The 19922-nt window shown below is 37.0% G+C and overlaps 1 protein-coding gene across 1 annotated transcript in view; it reads right to left on the bottom strand.

Annotated features, from left to right (window-relative positions):
- The window catches only part of diaph3 (diaphanous related formin 3), a 163351-nt gene that overhangs the window by 116578 nt on the left and 26851 nt on the right, over window positions 1–19922 (bottom strand). Inside the window, exons 6-17 of the mRNA XM_022767790.1 lie at window positions 17688–17762; window positions 17197–17266; window positions 14225–14361; window positions 13442–13547; window positions 10460–10570; window positions 9836–9954; window positions 9431–9547; window positions 6629–6747; window positions 6478–6542; window positions 5395–5499; window positions 3162–3452; window positions 1687–1801 (exon numbers count right to left, since the gene is read on the bottom strand). Of these exons, the coding sequence (XP_022623511.1) occupies window positions 1687–1801; window positions 3162–3452; window positions 5395–5499; window positions 6478–6542; window positions 6629–6747; window positions 9431–9547; window positions 9836–9954; window positions 10460–10570; window positions 13442–13547; window positions 14225–14361; window positions 17197–17266; window positions 17688–17762 (1430 nt within the window). The remainder of the gene's footprint in view (window positions 1–1686; window positions 1802–3161; window positions 3453–5394; window positions 5500–6477; window positions 6543–6628; window positions 6748–9430; window positions 9548–9835; window positions 9955–10459; window positions 10571–13441; window positions 13548–14224; window positions 14362–17196; window positions 17267–17687; window positions 17763–19922) is intronic.

Genomic DNA, 19922 nt, shown 5'->3' with positions numbered 1-19922 from the left:
AACTGAGTGAATACTGTTTCATACTGTGTCCTTTTTAATGTTTAATGCCGATCCAGATGCTGCTGCTCTTAAGTGAGATGAAACATGATGCTACATGGCTGTGTTAATAAGAAGACAAACCCACATGCACATACGCATACACGTACATTCACTGACACACAGCAGTAGTCGCAACTAGGTCTAACAGCTCAACCCACCAGTCATGCTGTTCCTACAACCTCCACTGGGATGGGAAGAAACAGCGAGGAAAACAACTGAGAGAATGGATTCAAACAATGTGAAAGGCTTGATTTTAGTCAAATCTTTCATGCGTTTCTCGCCAAATCTAAAATGCATTACATATGAGCAGTAACAACCCGGCAGACAGCATACTGCAGAGCAGGAGCGCTTTTGCATGCCTCCTCATATGATGAGAAGTGTGTTTCATGATTACTGTAAAATAAGATGCAGTGTGCGAACGTGTGGAAGCTCTGGGTCGTTACCCGAACAGAATACAATTGTGTGTTGGTGGACATCCTTCCTTTGCCCCTCTCCAGAGAACACCTGCTTGACTGTCTGTCTACCTGTTTGCCATTTAGATCTGCCTCCATTATTCAACACCTTGACAGTAGAGAACAAGGGTGCATTGGTGTGTAGGGGGGGCTTCTGTGTGGTTTGAGAGGATGAGAGCATAGAGTTGTGACAGGTAGATAACACCTGGATGAATAATTCAAATTGGTGTAAGCTAGCTGAGTCAGTGACAAGGCAAGAAAGAAAAAACAAGATGTGAATAAATCATCAGAGAAGGGACTAATAGACCAAGCACAGGAGAGGACCAGACTGATAACATCTCTTGCTGCCTCCTGCTGTACCTTTAATCATTCCAACAACTTGTACAAATTAATATTCTAGCTCTTACCAACCATACTAATGCGTGAGGATGGAACCGTATGGTGTCTCATCATGCAGCATTACCACCAGGAATAGTGCAAATAGCCCACCAAAATCTATAATAGCATGACAACCTTGGGGACTCAGATTCAGCAAGGACTGCTGACTACTAAGTTATCTGTTAGAGACTGTACTAAAACTGCGAAAAAGGGGAAAGGCATGAGATACGAGACAGTGAGATAGAGTTGAACATTATTCCAACATTACTTTTCATCATTTCTCCATATACCTGTATTTCGACTCAATTCATACGGTAGAAAAAAATTATGTCCATATTTCTCATGATTGACTGACTACATTTTTAAAGGATTGATCATGAGTTGTTCTTTCTAGCATGTAGTTTAAAATACCAGTAAAAAAAAAATAAAATAACACCGACATTGACCACATTGAAATGTTCAGCCAAAGTCCCTCATGAGCCAGAAAGCTGCGAGAATTAGACAGGAGAGAAAGTAAAGCGAAGTGGCAAGAGTTGGTGCAGAGTAGAAATATACTGTGTGTGCAGAATAATCTATACAGGAATATATGTGATTGGACAAGTCCTGAAGGAAGTTCTCTGTAAAACTAAAGTTCAATAAAACAAAGAAAAATTGATTATGTAAGTCACAAGTTAAATAATATATTAAGTACAAATGCTTGGTTGTGTGAAAACACCTGCCAGTTAATGACAACAAAGCTGTCTCACCATACAACTGCAGCAGTCAGTAAGATGGATGTTAAATAAGTAAGGATATAAAAATGTAGTGAGAGCCTGACCTGTTCTTTGTGAACCAAAAGTGAGAGCGACTCTGCTCAGTAAGTCTGGCTTTGCATATCGGTCCTCATCAGCCAACACCCAGAAGCAGCTCTCTGACATTTCCTGGGGACGGATCTGAAAACCCACATTCACAATTCAGCACATTTAGTTTACACAAGGTTGTGTATTTTACCAATCACACAAGCTACAGAGGGAAATGTATGTATATACACACACACACACACACATATATATATATATATATATATATAGAAAATGCTACCAAAAAAAAAAAGCTACAAAAGACTAAATCATGGACTTGCTGCAAGATAGTCCTGTCAGTTCCTAAAGTAAATATACAATATGTCACAAATGTTAATGTGCCAATTAAAGTGAACACTTGGAATTATATTCTTGTTAACTTGTTGCACAGTAACTACAACAAGACATATTCAGTCAAAATGGTCAACCACAAAATGTAGAAAAAAATTCAAAAGGAAGGCAGAAGAACAGATAACGAATGAAGATTAATTTGCCTTGCTTAATTTGTAATTAATTTTACACATTAACACACAGTACAGTATGTTCAAGTGGCCCTATATCCGTTAAATATGTAACTGCTTGCTAACACAGTAGTTATAACAATATCATGTCAAGACTTTGCTACTGCTAGGTTGTTTGGGGGTCTTTCTGTCTGTAAAAAAATGTTTTAATCACTGAGCTAATTATTAGAATGTTTATCAACTACTCTCTAAAACTAGCTGAGCCACTCTTGCAGTTGTTGTAAGTCTGAAATCTTACTACTGAAGAAGTTTCAGAACAGCTTTGTCCTGAACATAACCATATGTGCGGGTCTCATACAGCTGTGCCATAAGACAGGTCCTCCTCATGTCCTACTAAAAGGTTCATGTTCAAGCATATGTTTTAGTTTGCTGAACACCTGTACCAATGTACATCTGTTATTAAATTATTAATCATACCACAAACTGATATCACTTGGTGTGTGAACTAATAATCCTCTGCGGAGAACAACATCTGCAGAGGGACCACTGAGGCTGCTCTGACAATAGCATCTGATCATCTGTTATTTTCAGTTATTACTGGCTTGGCATGGAGGTAGGAAGTTGTTGTTTAATTCTTGGAAAAACATCTGTAATGTTCAGGCGCTGCCAATGAACATCAAGAACAAAGTTGAGAGCAGAGAAAAAGGCCACTTTAAATGTCTTCTCTAAATATTCTTCTTGTTCCAAACTTTTTGTTAAAGATAACACACCACCTCTCTAACACCTCTCTAGAGATCTGTAATTCTATTGGCTATCAATTAGACGATACACACAATTTGTGAAACTTTTAGAATAAAATTTTTGTTCACTTTGACAGTCAAGTCCATTGTAATTTTTTTGGCACATTAGTTAGCGGGATATTAGATTTATTGTCACCCTCATGTAGGAAAATGGAGGTGGTTAAATATTAGAAACACCTTACAGTGTCTTACCTTGGACCAGTTGAGGCGCTTCATGGAGGTCTCAAGCTTGAACTCTTTCTTAGGCCTGAGGCCATAAGGCAGCACATGGTGGGTGGGGGAGCCTAGAGCACCCCCAAACCCTAGAGGTGGTGGTGGAGGGGCACCAAATGGAGGAGGCACTCCAGGTGGAGGAGGCGGGGCAGGGCAGCCAGGTAAGGGAGGTGGTGGTGGTGGAGGAGGGGGAGCCGGCAACCCAGCTGGAGCTGGGGGTGGCGTCTGTCGAACATGGGCAGAGGACAGACTCGCAGGTACAGCTCCAAACTGGAGAGCAGGGAGAAGAAGAAGTATACGTAGGGACAAATGTTCATTTTATGCAAAGTGTGACAGTTGAGGTTTGCTCTCTGGACTCTAACCAATTGGTGCATCAAAACTGCAAATGGTAGCCTAAGATTAAACAAATTGTCTTGTAACAGTAACATTGCCAATTAAACGCCCAGAATGAATTAACAACACTGAGTTGCCCTGAAACGTGGCACTAAAAGACAAGGCTGACTTTCTTTCTTTCTTTTTTTTTTTAATTATTACTATCGCCACCAAATCCCAGTTTTTCATACTAAAAAATATCATCTGTTTAGCAAAAGACAAATTTACTGTATTCCATGCCATAGACATGACATTTAACTTTTACTTAATTTCTAGCTGGAGTTCGTGTTAGTATGCAGGATTGTCTAACACAGCCAAGATCTAATATTCTTGTCACTGCAGTATAAACTCCGTCAAGTCTCTTTAGGCAGTAACATGAGCCAAATTTCTAATTTTAATTGGATTTTTAAATTAAACAACAATTAATATAGTTCAAAAAAGCTTTACCCTAAATTGCCTTGTGACAGTGTTTATGAAGCTAAACTGGTTTAAATAGTTTTTTTTTTTTTTTAACTTCTTGTTCATCAGGTCAGGTACTGTTCTACATTGGCTGTCATTTTATTCTAGTTTCAACAAATATTATAGACTTGGTTAGTGCTTTTTGTTTGGTTCATCAGCATTTTTTTTTGTTGGATTCTAGTGAATATTACTTAATTATAGAATATTCAGTTTGTTTCAGGTAGTAGCATTTTTACACTGTGGAGCAATGCTGATGAAACCCTTTCCCCGGATAAATAACATAAACTGTGAATTCATATTACAAGGGAAAAAAAAGAAAAATGATTGAATCTGGGGAGGAAAAAAATGGAAGACGAACTACAGCATCTGCCAAGTGTATGGCACAGTATGCTTTCCTGTCTAATACCACTGGGCTACGGATAACGGAGGCGTGTTCTCTCAACCATCCAGCAGAGGCCAAATGCTCATAAAAAGTCCAGATTCTGTCCAGACCATACCCACAATGATTTGTTTTTTCCAAAGCTAAAAATCAAATGTTATAACCGGGCCTACAAAGCTCCGTAAATTGTATCATACAGAGCAAATGGCTTATTGATCCATGTACCAGTTTTAGATTAAAGACGCACACTAAAGGTCAGCCCTGGGCCCTTACTCTGCCACTGCCTCTAGAGGGAAAGAACATCTTTGCTGAATTAACAAGTGTGTGTGCGTGTGTGTTGGCGAGAGTTAGACTGACACAGACTCAGACAGGCAAAGACAGCAGCACAAAGTGTGTGTATGTACTCGCATTGGTTAAATGTACCACCATCATTTGAACCAAGGTACTATTTGAGTATTCATTCTGTGTTTGCTCTCTCAAATTGAAAAATTATCAGGAAAATAAAAAGGAAGTTCTGTTCCCCTCTCTGAGTGTGTAGTTATCTTGCTGTGCCAGGGCGTGGGAGCAACTCTCTAGAGTATGGGGGGGTTGAAGAGAGGCCCAGTAGTGAGACTGAAGGGGGTTGTCAGAATAAATTGCTTTTAGAACAATTTCCTCTTATGGGATAGAGATCAGAGAATTAGAAATGGCCAACATGGAGGACTGGTGAGTGTTCTCATTAGACTTAGTGTCAGCTAGCCAGTAGAGCAGCCTCCATGTCAAACCAAACTGCAAGCTCCAGTGGATAAAACCCCCACTCCCAACCCCAGCCACATCCTACACCCCAAAATAACATCTCATCATGGAAAGTAAGAAAAGAAAGTTGAATTGCACTTTTATAGTAGATTTAGAGGGAGTTGTTGAGTAATCAAACTTAGTATTTTATCACATCTCCTATCCCCTAAAGAATTAATACAATTTACAAGCAATTAAATTGAAAACAAAGACATACAAGTCACGTACCTGGGACCTGAAGGCCTGCAGCTCTGCTTGGAGTTCAGCTATTTTTTCTTCACACTTAACCTGCTGTACTTGTGCATCCTGTCTGCTTACAAACTCCTCATCAAACTGTAAAGGGAAACACACAAACACTGACACTGTTCCTAGAAATTAAAATAAACATTCTTTAATTGAATTATTCAAGTCTAATGGTATAATTATTTTAAATAATTTCATTCATTGTACCTTAATTATCTTCATTTACTGATTGAATTTCAACCTTCTGTCAAACACTCATCCATTAATACAAACCTTGTACACATGCCAATCAGTGAGACCATGCTTGTAATCAGGATCTACAAACTGCTGTTGCTGCCCCCACTTCAATTAATCACAGCAGCCAATCCATTTGACCTCGACATTTCGACAAGCATGTGTGTGTTTGTGTGTGTTACAATGACAAAGATGAAAAATTGCACTAAAGCTTATTTTAATACAATACGTTTGCAAACTCCTATTTCTTTTTTGGAATGTGCTATGAAAATTGAAATAATAGACCTAAATATAATAGCTCAAGCTTTAGCACATATGTATCATTTATCTACAAAGATACCAGAAAAACAAGTTTTACTATATCACTGTTCTCATACTGAAAAATCCCAGGCATATGTGCAATTGTTATTGACAATAAAAATGCTTTACCCACAAATGCCTTACAAAAACATTCATTCAATATGTTTCATTTTCTTGGGATTTGAGCGTTTTAAGGTAATTTCTCTGATTATTATTTTATAACCAGATGTAATATTTTGTAATGCTCACTTTTAAAATACTTATTTTTCTGTTTCTGGAAAAGAATCAGAGAACATTTTAAATCCATGTCATTTTCTATATTATTGCTATATCACTTCAATAATTTAAGCCCCCAACAACTGTCAGTGTAATGTTTGCTCTATAATGTTAATGTTTTATTATCTAAACAGATGTTATTTTATAGAACAAATTAGATTGCATGCCAGCATGCCTTAATGGGTTTTGTTTTTGCCAGGTGGATGTGTAGTGGGATGAAAATCTAAGTTGTTTGCTTTTTCTTTGGTCAATACTTGCCTTCTGTGCCAGTTCTGAAGCTCTTTGTTCATACTCATCAATTCGAGCTTTATCCACACACACCTCTGAAAACAAAAGGAAGAATGAAAATCATTTATGGTTCATTGAAATATCTGTAATCTCAATAAACTGACAGAAGGACGTGACTTGCCCAAGAGGTGGCTGAAGTCCACATCTAGGCGCTTGCGGTAACTGAAGTCTGGATCAGTGCCACTACGATGCAGCACAATCTGAGAGACACAGTCCTCAATGATCTTAAAGTATTGGGGCCTGAGCGGGATAAGAACATTCAAGGGAGACAGTGAGAACAAGAAAGAGTTGCAAAAACATAGATCATTTTGTTTGATTCTATTTCATGTTTTCAATCTGTTGTGTGCGAGCATTTGTACAAGAGCAGTGATCTGGACCGAGTGAGGTGTAAGAGCAACTAAACTATCTACAGGAAAAGCAGGGCCAGGAAGAAGATAGAAAGGAAATGTGGCATATCTCAACAACTTCTACAGCTATGCCTGTGCAACCAATCAAAATCATTGTATAACAGATATCAGAGCCTTCAGGTCGGGGATACTGATCATCATGATGTATTAGTGAGACAAATCAAAGCCTGAAGTTCACACAACAGATGAACAGCATATCAATACATTTTATATGCACATGATTGATTGTTCACGTATTGATAAGGACACACTTTTTTCAGGACGTAAACTTTTGCTGATGATAAATAAAAAAGGCAACTGTAACTATAATATGACCCACATGAGGTGCAGGCTAATGTTGCACAGGTTAAGGGTTTTAGTTTCTTCACCACTAATAAAACACCCATTTAACCACCACTTGCACCTTAATATAAGCATGATACTGAACAATGGGGAATACACAGCAACCTGTTAGCAGTTGCTGAGTAATTGCAGGTAAATTGTTTGAAGTGACTGTGCTGAATGCACTGATCACACAATAACCAAGGACATGCCACAATAAGGAAAAGGAGTTATAATGATACAACAGCAGACAAAATGCGAGGCTGGGAGCCGGGTTGCTATTGCAAGTTAAAGGGAAAATGTCTGTTTGATCTGCTCATTATCTTACAACAGAGTTCAACAGACACCAAATCATTACCTAATACTTTGAGACTTATAAACAGTGATTAATCAGGGGCACTACCTTCCTTCTTCGTAAAACAATACTGAGACTGGATCTCATCTTATGAATGCTATATCTGCAATTTTGAAGATGAGCAGCATGATGTCTAAATGAAGAAAAAAAATATTAACATATTGAATGGAATAAGACATGTTCTCAGGCACTAGCCTGACAAGCTGCTGCTGCTTCTGTCATTGACTTTGGGACCCTTGTGTAAAAGTGGACTATATATTCTTGACATCAAGGATAACCAAGAATTAAATAACTAAAGATCACTACTCCAGTCAGTCACAAGAGATACAGTACATGAATGGGATCACATTCAGATATGATGCCTCATGTGCCAATATATCAATAGTAAAGAACTGCCTGAGGGAAATTCAGGCAGTTCCACAAATGTATTCTAAAAAATACAAAGAGTCAACTGAAAACAGTCTAAAGCGTTCCACCATATGATATGATCATCACATACAGGACTTATAATGATCAAATGACATAAGATTATATAATGTGGACAGGAGTGTATTCTAGTGATTTGCCCTTAGGATGACAGTCCTCACACACTTATGAAGAAAAAGTTAAAACTGAGACTAAAACTGAAAAACAAAAGTTATTACCACCCTCAGCCCCAAATGCAAAATACACTGAATGCATACACAAGTGTTTCAATGTATCCATCTCTCTGCACTCGAGAAGTAAAAGCTACTGGCAACTTCAGCCCAAAAGACCAAAATAAATCTTACTGGCATGGTGGTTGTAACAATCTTTCCAATTATTAATCACGTGATTATGTTTATATTTGCTTAGGCCATGTGAGAATGACCAAAACCGAAAGACCTCCAAATTACAGTAATTAAGAAAAGAAAAACAGCAGAGAGCAGGTTATCCTCACGTTTGACAACTTAGAACCAAAAATGTCTAGTATTTTTCCTGATAAATGACCTAAACCATTATTCAATTATCAAATTTGTTGGCTATTATTTTCTGTTAACTGATCACTGACCCCCTTAGTTATTTAGTTATGCCCATCAAGCTCTCCTTTCTTTGCTAAATGCGTATGCTAAAAGACTGAGGCTAAAGATGCATGTCCCAGACAACATTTATCGCAGTGTAGACTAACTAACAGTTAGTCATTTTATTATAAATATGATAGAGATGTCACTCTAACATAACCCTGTTTAGCTAAAGGCAAAAAAGACACCACTTTCACTTTAAAAATAGATGGCACCACTGCTGGTAGTCGTAATAACGGTAATGTCAACATTCCATATTCCGTTCAGATGCAGAAAATTAATCACACAGTGCCACAGCACAGAGAGAGACACATCAGGTGTTGTTTTTGGGTGGAAGAAAAACTGCAGGTGATGCATTGATATTCTTCAGATTAGAGCTCCATCTTTTGATCAAGCCAAGGTTTAACTCACACCCAGCTGTGAGTGAACCAACATAAAATAAGCCTTTGAAAAGTACCATTAATGGGAGATGAGAAATACTCTGGAGCAATGGTTGTTGTAGATGGCTTGAAGATGAAAGAGACAGCATTCTCTTTGTTAGCCAATGTCATTGAGATGGTTTAAGGCAGAAAGAGTAAGACCTCCACAAAACATAAGCTCTTCACCAGTGTACATCATAGCCAGTGCTCAAAAGGTGCTAAGACCTTTGTTCGTGTGTGCACTAGCCTCGGATGTGATTCTTAAATGCTATGTCGGCCATCATTATTGTCAAACAGACCAAGTCACAGACATACATGCAGAATAAATGAGGGACGGACATGCTGCTTACTTAAGTATACTGTGGGGTGTGCTGTTTTTACCTGACCAAGTAGTCATTGCGTATGAGCATCAGGTGCTGCAGTATAGAGAGGAAATAGGGCTCTGCACTGCTGTCCTTCACCATGCTGTGCACAATACTGAATACATCCCCCGCATCAGTGCAAATAGTCAAGGACTCGTACGTAAATGGAAACATACAGAGGTGTGACAAACTAAAGGAAAAACCTGAATGGAAATGAGTGCAGAAACATTATGAATGTAGTTACAGTGGCATTTTCACATAAAAAAGTAGAAGCTTTTGAAATGAAAAAGAAATTAAAGAATCATGTATTTTATTTTAAATTCAAACTTTTGTTATCTATTATCTCACCAGGATGCATATTAGCCACATTTACAAGGAGTTACATACACATACATGCTTCTGTTTGTTATAATGACAAGGATATTCCAACTCGCTCTTGATGTCTTCCAGCCTATGGGAGAACTCTATCATGTCCTCTTCTTTGTGCTCCACAAATACCTTTAACTGAATGTCAAGTGCCTCATTCCTGATGGCTGTCAGTTGCTACAGATGAAGTGAAATAGAAAAAGAACAAAGTAAAACACTGAGAGAAAATGAGACAAAAAAAGCAAATTAAATCAGAGAGAAAGCACTGCTCTGATATAAACAACAACAGAGAAGCATCAAGCTCAAGTAAAGACAGGGAGCTAATTCTAAATGGTATTACTCATTGTGGTATACAGGTGTGGGGACCAGCTCCTCATTTGAATGTATTTGTTTTCCTGGCAGCTACAGAAACATTGTTTACAACAGATAAACATGTTAGGTAGATGGTATAAAAGCCAGTAGGAAGATGATTAGCCCAGGCACTAGAAACTTTATTGGTTTCTGGGTGCTGGCACAGAGAGAGAACGTGCAAACTCTCGTCTGTCTTTCATAAATAATTTGCTGGAGCAAATCTACAATATTTCACTGAAGTGGACAACTCATTTAAATATTAATACAAGGTGAGTGTGAGTTTATATTATCTGTCTATGTGTGGGCGAGTGTGTGGTTTTGTTGTGCTTACCGGCAATATCTCTTTCAGGCCACAGCGCATAAATTCATTTCTGATGTGCAGCCTGAAGTCCAGCTCATCAGGAGATGTTACCAGAGCATTGATGAGCTGCATGCATGCCACCTGCAACATGAAGGGTGAACATAACAAAAGGGAGAGAAAAAAGGAAAGGGAGAGGAGTGAGAGTTGAGAGAGAGAACGGAGAAAGAAACGATGGACTTCTTCTTCCAGAAGTTGATGAAAAGCATGCCGGCATGCATTCTAAATAGGTTATGTCCCTTGGAAGCAGAGGACCATAACTAATGCATGTCTATTTTCTCCAGTCACCAACTGGGGGGGCTGATTTTAATATTAATGCAACAACTGCAGACCCATACACACAAAACTAACTAACAGTCAATTTAAGGGCAAACTCGTTCTTTTGGAAGCTGTTTTTCACTCCCGTCTGAGTTTGGTTTACTGCACAGGGACCGTTGAATCCTGTGACTCTTCAACTGCCCGGGCAAACACAGACAGAAAAATCAATTATTGATCAGTAAAGCAATCCACTCATGCGTGAAAAGAGGGTATGGCAATGCTAGAGCTTAGGAAGGATATTCAGATGTTTTAAGGTGCATTGTCAGTTTGATAGCACACTCTTATTTTTGTCGTGGCACTCAAGCTTAGTAATTACCTGTCTTGACAGTACCATTCTAATATTGTAATACAGGTAGGTAACATTACAAAGTGTCTTGACATCTGACTTGGGTGCAGGGGCAGTCAAGAAACCAATACCATTGTTATGTTAAAAGTTCTTTACAATTATTTAAATGATTTCCTACCCTCACACATATCCTTTGGTTTTAGTATAGGTTTTATTATATACAGTACAAATTCATTCTTTAAAATGAAACCAGTGTATACTGCATATTATTAAAATCAATATGCAGACTGTTGGAAATATTTTCAATAAGAAAAGACAAATGGTTCAGCAAGAAAGATCACTACAATTCTTTCCATAACTCCCTCATGAATAAAATATCACAATATAGATGCAATGTTAGTATTTGAAGTCTTTAATTTGATTCCAACTTACCAAAAATTTTATATGTTTATACTGTATATGTATATTTGACCATCTACATTAGCCTCAGCTTTGTATTCTGAATAATGCCAATAATTCCTAAGTCAATTACAAATACGCTAAGAATCTTTGATTCTGGTGGTGCCAAATCTGTCTATTCACACTTTCCCTAAGCTAAAGGCTGCCAGGGGACACTGTGTATAAATGTAGTCAAGTAGGACAGAAAGCCTTTGGCCACACATTGCCGTGGTTAGGATAACAATATCTGTGCTTTAATAATGCATGGGGTTAAAAGGGATCTGTTCTGTGTATTAGGAAGTAGGAAGGATAACAAAGCATCAATAAAACACTACTAAGGCCATATAATCCTTCCAGTACACAACACTCGGTTTATATATCCACAGATGAGTTTTGTATATTAGACGCATCTATATGAAGCAAATTCCATGTAAAACTCTCCGCTTCCCTCACTATTTTCTCCTGCTATTGCTTCCTTACCGCTCCTCGGTAGTTTTTCACAAAGGTAGTTACAGCAAACTGAATGCAAATGATATTGATAATACTACTTGGGGTAAAAAAGATATCATCTCTTAATTAAGTTCAGCATTGGTCATTGCACGGGAATATGAAGCAACCTAAGACGCAAATTGTTGTACATACTACAGTTTTATTCTCACCATGCACTGTGTGTGTGTGTACTTGTCCTTATATCGCAGTGGGGACTTTAACCTGAATGCACATTAACCCATGGGAAAAATTGCTATTTGAGGGTTTTACAGTTCAGGTTACAATTAGATTAAGGTGAGGGTAAGGGTAAAGGGAATGCATTATGTCAATGAATGTCTCCACATGGATAGTGGAACAAGACTGTGTCTGTGTTAGGTACTGGGTGAATGAATACTCTACTCTTATCCCTCAGCAACCAATTAAAAATGCAAACAACATGCCTTAATCATGAATTACAATATTGTGACACAAACCAAAGCTGTCTCTGTTTAAAACAGCCTATATGCATCTCAGGTGTATGTATCAGCAGGGAGATGATACATCTAGAAGATCATGTCCACAGAGAGAGGGGTAATGTGTAAAGGAAGTGCATAAGATAATGAAATGGGCAATGTGGCAGGTAAAAATTTGTATGCATGGACAGCTTCTCTGTATATAGGTAAGAGAAATATATGTTTTATCATTTTGTTTTGTTTTTTTAATATAAACTGTATGTTTGTTTGTTTTAGTGGGGTCCCTTATTATAGCTTTTTTATTCTACTAGGGGTTATTGTGTTTTTATTGTACAATGAAATAATTCCTGGTTCTACAGTAGTTATTAGTAGCTTATTATTACACTTTCCTGTAACTTAAATGCTAACAGTATTATCAGAAAAAGGTCATTACATATGGCAACAACAAATCATGGAAGATCTTCATCTTAACTGAGCAACTAACACCACTACAGAATGATTATGTTCATTACAGCAATTGGTAAAATCTGATTAACAGGCTCTAGACTGCCTCATTACATCACAGTTGCTTGTTTGATCACCAAAATGCATCTAAAGTAGAATACTTAACCAGCATGAATATATAAATAACTTTGCTCCAACAACAGTTGATGAACACTAGGCATGGATTAAAAATACAAAAAAGAGAAGCAAAATTTATTCCTTTACATGCAAGCTTCAAAATTCCATGTTGCCATTGTGACTGGATCTGTGATACACAACACTTACCCAGATTTCACTGATAACAAGAGTATAACAAAAAAGACTAGACAAGACAAAAAGGATTTGTTAGAGAAAAGAATGTCTAAGTGACTAAGAGACCCTGGAGTGTGATACGTTGAAATAGTCAACTTCCCACTGTCATTCAATATTTCATTTCAGAGAAAATCTGAGTGAAACAACAAGGTGTCAGGGGCTGCACTTTGCACTTACTTGTAATTGAACTGAGCGATCACGTAGTCCTTGCACAATGGAACTGAACCTCTCAATGGCTCGCCATTCGCCTGCTGTGGTGATGGCTTCAAGGACCTTCTCCAAACTAAATGAGAACAGGAAATGCATGAGCGAACAATTGGGAAAAAAAGAAAAAATACATTAATTTAAAGGGATTTTGACCATAAGCTCTCTCTACAGTATTATACAGTATCCGGGGTTCCTTTTCTTGTCAATTTTCTTGACCCATCACAGGTTCATTCATTAACTCATTTCAATAATGCGATCAATATTATTTTGATATTTCAAATACAGAGTCCTCCACTGAAAATATTGTTCCACTGAAATAATTCCCCATAATAAATGGAACCTCTGTTGTTTTCTTACATTGGAGAAATGCATACCATGTTACCAAATGTAATTATTAGAATATCTAATTCACGGTTTGAGTCACTTAGAATCAATTTTCCTGTATTTTTACAAAACCAAGACAAGACATATTATACTCAGTGCAACTTGTGACACTGACACTCAAAGGAATGTATTACAAGCCTATCTTTCCATTACTCCACACTATGAAATTGTGGCATTTCAGCCTTTTGAGAAGTGTTTTAACATGCGTTACAATGCACCACTGTAAGCTCACTGCTTTCAATTGATAATAAATAAGAAATAGTATTTATCAGCTGGACCATAATTTTAAGTAAAACTTAAACAACAGTACAATTTCATTTTTGGGAAATCAAAAAATTAGTTGACAGAAGGAATGGAGTCAGATCATACGTGTTCTCTTCGCCCACAATGCAGATGGCTGACAGCAGCTTTACCACATCAGTCATCATGGCAGACTGGGTGGGATCAATGGCTCTTGCCAGTAAAGCAAGACTTTTCTCTTCCCCCAGGATTCGATCCAAGCCATACTGCAATAAACAAACACAAAACATGATTATCTAGATACGCTGTAATTCTGCTCATTTGCAACAAGAATATAATGTCATGTGACACATTAAAACCAAGTCTTATTGCTTTAAGAACACAAGATGAATTCAAGCTCAATACATTTACCTACACTTCAAATCAAGTCTGAATGATCGTATGTCAGACTTGAGGTTTACAGTGATTTTAGTCTCATCTGTAATGCAATATATGCAATCCCATTCAGAGTTCTGGCTCTGCACAACCTATTGTACAAATGAACTTGAACACCAGAAAATCAGACTAAATTGCAAGATCATTATTGAAAAGATTTAGAATTATTGTACTGTATGAGGTTTGCCATGTGCTGTACACAAAAGCCAATAAAGAGAAAAAAAAACTATCTTGCAAGAATGCCATAATTATAAACAACAATATCAATTTATCAATATGCTGTACTGACAATTACGTTGTAGCCGTAATTGTCAGTACAGTACTAGCATGTGTACAATGACAAACAGTGTCAGCAACGTTCACAAATGTAATTATTGTTTTAATTTGTGCAGAGAAAATCAATTCAGTAATGTCTGATTTTGTCAAAAAATAAAATGTTCACTACAAATAATATATTAAAAATAAAGCACTGAAAAGAGCGTTTGTTTTACCAAAGAAAACATCAATAAGTGATTTTTTTTCTCAGTTTTGCCTGTTTGATTTGAAAAGTTCTTTTGTAGACTTGGTAGTAACACCCAGCATTAAAGAACACTTGAATCTTAGAGGCAGTCAGCTAACCAAGTAATGTGGTGTTCAGATTTGTGATAGAGTGTTTGTCTAGTGTATGTCTCATGTACACGCTATTTCTTCTTTAACAACCTCTTGTCTCTATACTTATGAAAACCTAGGAGATCTTCTAACTTCTTAATACCCTTGTTTACATATACAGTATAGTATATACATGACCAAAGCTTAGGTCAGTGAGTACTAAGACATGGAAAATAAACAGCTCAGAGCTAGATACTACACGCATTTATATTAACTATACACCTTAGCAAAGAATTACATTATTGTGCCACTGGTGACAGACAATAGAAAATATGCAAGTGTGTGACTTGATGGGAAGGCAGAAGAAGAAAAGGCTGCACTGACAGCTGGCAGAGAACACCTGTCTTCTTGGCATTGTGGGTACATCCCTTCCCAAGATGCCTCTCTAGCCAGGGAAAGGTCTGGGCTAACAGAGAAGCCTACGGGTAAATGCTGGTGTCTGGCGCCTGTTGAGACACAGGATTACATGAGACCTTACACCACACTATGTGCCAGAGCGGCTGTATATCTGTCTCCACTGGGTTTTAGCTCCATGTGGCGAGATATTTTTTTTTTCCTTCGTAGCTACTTTGGACTAACAGCACAAAAGCAGGAAAATCTGAGGCATTGTGAAATAAAGCTACTTCAACACAGCACAGTTTTATGCCCAAGTGCTTCAGCCTGGGCGACAATTCAATATTATTGTCTATAGACTTTAGGTGGGATAATTTTATCAAAATATGATCATATTTTTATATAGTTTTACTTAATAATTTTGTTTAAATTAAAGAAACTGTACAAATACATGAATGAAAGAATAACAAAATGAGTTATGAAAGCATTCGGAAAATCAAAACTAACAGTGATTAACATTCTTTCAGGTACATTAAAAGGGAAAGGCCAGCTGACAGCTTGTCTGAAGAAAAATCATTTACCAGACATAATGGTCTTAAATTGGGTCAGTGACAGATGCATAACATCAGTTTCATTAAATTTTAGATTTATTGCCTAACTCAACAGTTTATGTCTTCATATCTTTTCAAAATGCCATTTTGTTTCTTTTGCTTCCATAATTGATTTGTTATCTGCAACACTTAATTTGTGTTAAACAGCTGTCCATGTCCCTCTATGTCTATCACCCAAACTGTGCTTTGGCTTGTTTTGACCAGATACTTTGAAGGACTAAAGAGTCCCTGGAACTAAGTTCAGGAACTAAAACTGTGACTAAACTTCCATTATGTACAATACTGTTGCATTTCCACTGCATCTGAATAACCAAAAAGATGAGGCTAATAGACCAATAGCAGATTTAAAAAAAATAACAGCTTTGCTTGAGATAAAGATAAACAAAAAACACAGAGACACACTGTTTGTGATTCATGGTTATTAATTTCTCCCCTAGTGCATCACAACATTGATATAATTAGCAAATAAAGTTTTGCTTCTCTTGTGCTAACCTTAGCAGTGGCATCTCTTCCCCTCACTTATACTCTCTTATTCACACACTCTCTCTTACAGTTCCATATATCAGAAAGGACTAACTCCAGAGTGAGGGCATTTTGCAGGCCAAGAATCTTAGATCTGTGCAAATGTGTCACACAGTGTCATTCAGATTCCATTTGCACTTCAGCAAAGCTCCCCTCAATTCACTCCATATTGTTGTGATGCTACTCTTCTCCTCAATTGGTCACAAGTTTTTGTCATTGAAAGAGGCCTAATTTGATACAGATCAGAATCAAAATACAGGAAGTTGTTTAAGATAGATTTTTTTTCCCCCCAAAGAGTAAAAGGACAAACTGACATATTCATCCTGGGATGCATTTCCATAACATTAAAGTAGGATTAGAAAATCTAACTTTGAGGACTCCTAGTAGTAGTAAACCCACCTTCAGTCATTCAACAAAGGTTGATAAAAACGGAAGCGCTCCTGATTAAAGTTTATGTGGGCTGTTATGCCCGCAGATGCATGTGCAAAGAAAATAATCAGTACAATTAATCAATCAGTTGGGTTTACTCACAAAGACATGCATTGTCATTACCTTATTGTTCATGAAGGCTTTGAGACACTGGACAACTTTATGTTGGTTCCTTTTGTCAATCTTCTCTTGCCTAAGGACACAAGACAGTAATGAGGAGCAGTTAGTCCCTTATGTACAGCATTAAGACCACAAATTGTATACATACTGTTTGGAAACAAGCCTACATTTTTATATACTGATTAAGGACTCTGAAAGAAAGTGTGTAGAAGCCACTCAGAGAAAAAAAATGAAAGACTGTGATGATGATAGAAAACTCAAGGTCTTCTATTAACTGTACCACTGCCAAATATGAATATATTTTTTTGTTATTAGCAAATGTGTAAAATTGTTGAATTACTTTGATAAAATGACTCAACAAGGAAAACTTACAACGATATGTGTTTGTTTGTTTAGTCATTATTAGTTAATATTGATCCCGTGAATAATAAGTAATTGCAGTGAGATAGTAAGAGTCTGAACAAGAATACACACAAATGAATGCATAAACTTACTGCTTCTTGAATAGCAACCTCTCCAAAATGTCCAGCAGCAGTCCAAGACCCTCATGCCCGAAACTCTGCACCCAACTGAAATAACAAACATTAAATCAATATCACAATAGTGTAAGACTGACAACTGACAACAACACTTTCATACTCATCAACCACTGTGGCAACCTTTAAGGCAGAAAAACACATGTAGAATTCAACACTTTGTACTGAGGAGGAAGAGAGCAGTAGTAAACACAGCATGTCTCATGTCGAAGACTGCACTAAACTATTGTAGAAAGAGGGAAAAATCAAACAGAGAGCATATTCAGACGGATGCAGGTTTTATATATACACTGCAAATATTTCTTTACATACATACATACATACTTGTTTTTGCATATCCACAAGAGGGATGTCTTTTTAGAATGTTCTCAACAACCTTTGATATCTGTCTGTTTGATGTTTGTTTTTGTTTAGTTTTTTTTTTTTTTTTTTAATAATTGAGCCTCATTATATTATCATGGTCACCTCCTTACACTGAGAGACAACTCTGCCTCAATTTAAATGGCAACTGTGCACTCTAAATGAACTCTGAGCCTCATCTGAGCTTTTATGCATGAACTAATATTAAAACAACAAATTTGCCCAAGAAACATTAAGTAGCCAAGTGTCCAATTACTTTTGAACCCTTGCAGTTTAGTCACCTGCCCAGTTAAAGTTGACACTTGCAGATTTATATCAAATTCATTGTGTATAAATAGTATAAATAAGTCTAAAATTTATAAATATAACATATATATATATATCTCATACACAAAAAGATGGCAAATAAAAGGAAAAACCAACATAAAGTGTCTTAGTAATGTGCTGGGCCACCATGTGCAACTAGTGCCAACAGCTTCAGTGCTCCTTGGAATTGATTCTACAAGTCTCTGGAACTGTACTGGAGGGATGAACCCCATTCTTCCAAAAGATATTCCCTCATTTGGCATTTTGATGATGGGGGAGAGAGCACTGTCTAACAAAGTCTCACATAGGTGTTATATTGGGTTGAGATCTGGTGACTGTGAAGGCCATAGCATATGATTCACATGGTGTTCATACTCATCAAACCACTCGGTGACCTCTCATGCCCTAAGGATGGAGACACTGTCAACGTGTCCTTCTACTCATTTTTAAGGTTTTTGTTTTAATTTGTTACCAGTCTATAAATACAGACAGGTGACAAGACTACACAAGACTCTCAAAATTATGTAATTAGACCAATCTGCCTAAAAAAAATTAAATTTAAATGTAAATCAAAACCATCTACTTACCAAATAAGTCTCTGAATTTTGTATAGCAATACCAGACAGAGAAATATTTTCAAAAATATAGGTATATTATTGGCATATAATTCTCAATGCAAATATACAATAAAGCTACTAGGAACAAAATACATGTTAAAGGCCTTGATAGAGTGGTATTGATCTCCTGAGAGAAGAAAGAAAAATGGCAAAAAAAAAATCAAGTAAGGGGTTTTTGTCCAGGGGACAGAATTACTTTCTTATGGAAGTTATACTTGTGTAAAGCAAGTGACATTTGTGAGTTGCAGCCCTCTTCAAATTAGGTTAAGGAAGTTCACGCTGCTCCATCATTGCTACAGACAGATCGAATTTTTCTGCCACTCTTTATGTGAAAGTTGATTTTGGATTTTGATTTAGTTTCGCCTAAGAAGGGCACATTTCTTTCCATCCAGTGAAGGAGCCATCTTTTGAAAAAGGCAATGCCGTGTGTGTCTACAAAAAGAATCAAACAAATAAAGTAATTATAGCCTATGTTAGTGCTGGTCAAAATATCAGATATTAAAAAAATATTACATCATGTCATAGCAAAACAACAGAAGCATTATGTGCACTTAACAATATTATTGAAGCCGTGGACAATTGACAACATGGTGCACTATTAATAGACCTATCTAGAGCATTTGATTTTTTATTTATTTATTCTACTGGAAAAACTATGCTCACTTGGTATTGATGAACAGTCAAGTCCCCTTAGCGTTAACGTGGGTGTTCAACAAGGGTGCATTCTTTTATTCACCATATACTGTACATATTATATCTGCCATCCCAAACTGTAATGTACATTTCTATGCAGATGACACCATTTTATATGCTACTGCCTCTTCTCTTAATCTGGCTATTGCAAATCGACAGTGTGCTTGATACATTTCAGATCTCTCTCATCAAACTATAAGCTTGTTTTAAATTCTGG

The sequence above is a fragment of the Seriola dumerili genome, unplaced genomic scaffold, assembly GCF_002260705.1.
Source record: "Seriola dumerili isolate Sdu_G_001 unplaced genomic scaffold, Sdu_1.0 BDQW01001299.1, whole genome shotgun sequence".
In the NCBI taxonomy this organism is placed as follows: Eukaryota; Metazoa; Chordata; class Actinopteri; order Carangiformes; family Carangidae; genus Seriola; species Seriola dumerili.
This window is presented reverse-complemented; position numbering and strand designations above follow the sequence as displayed.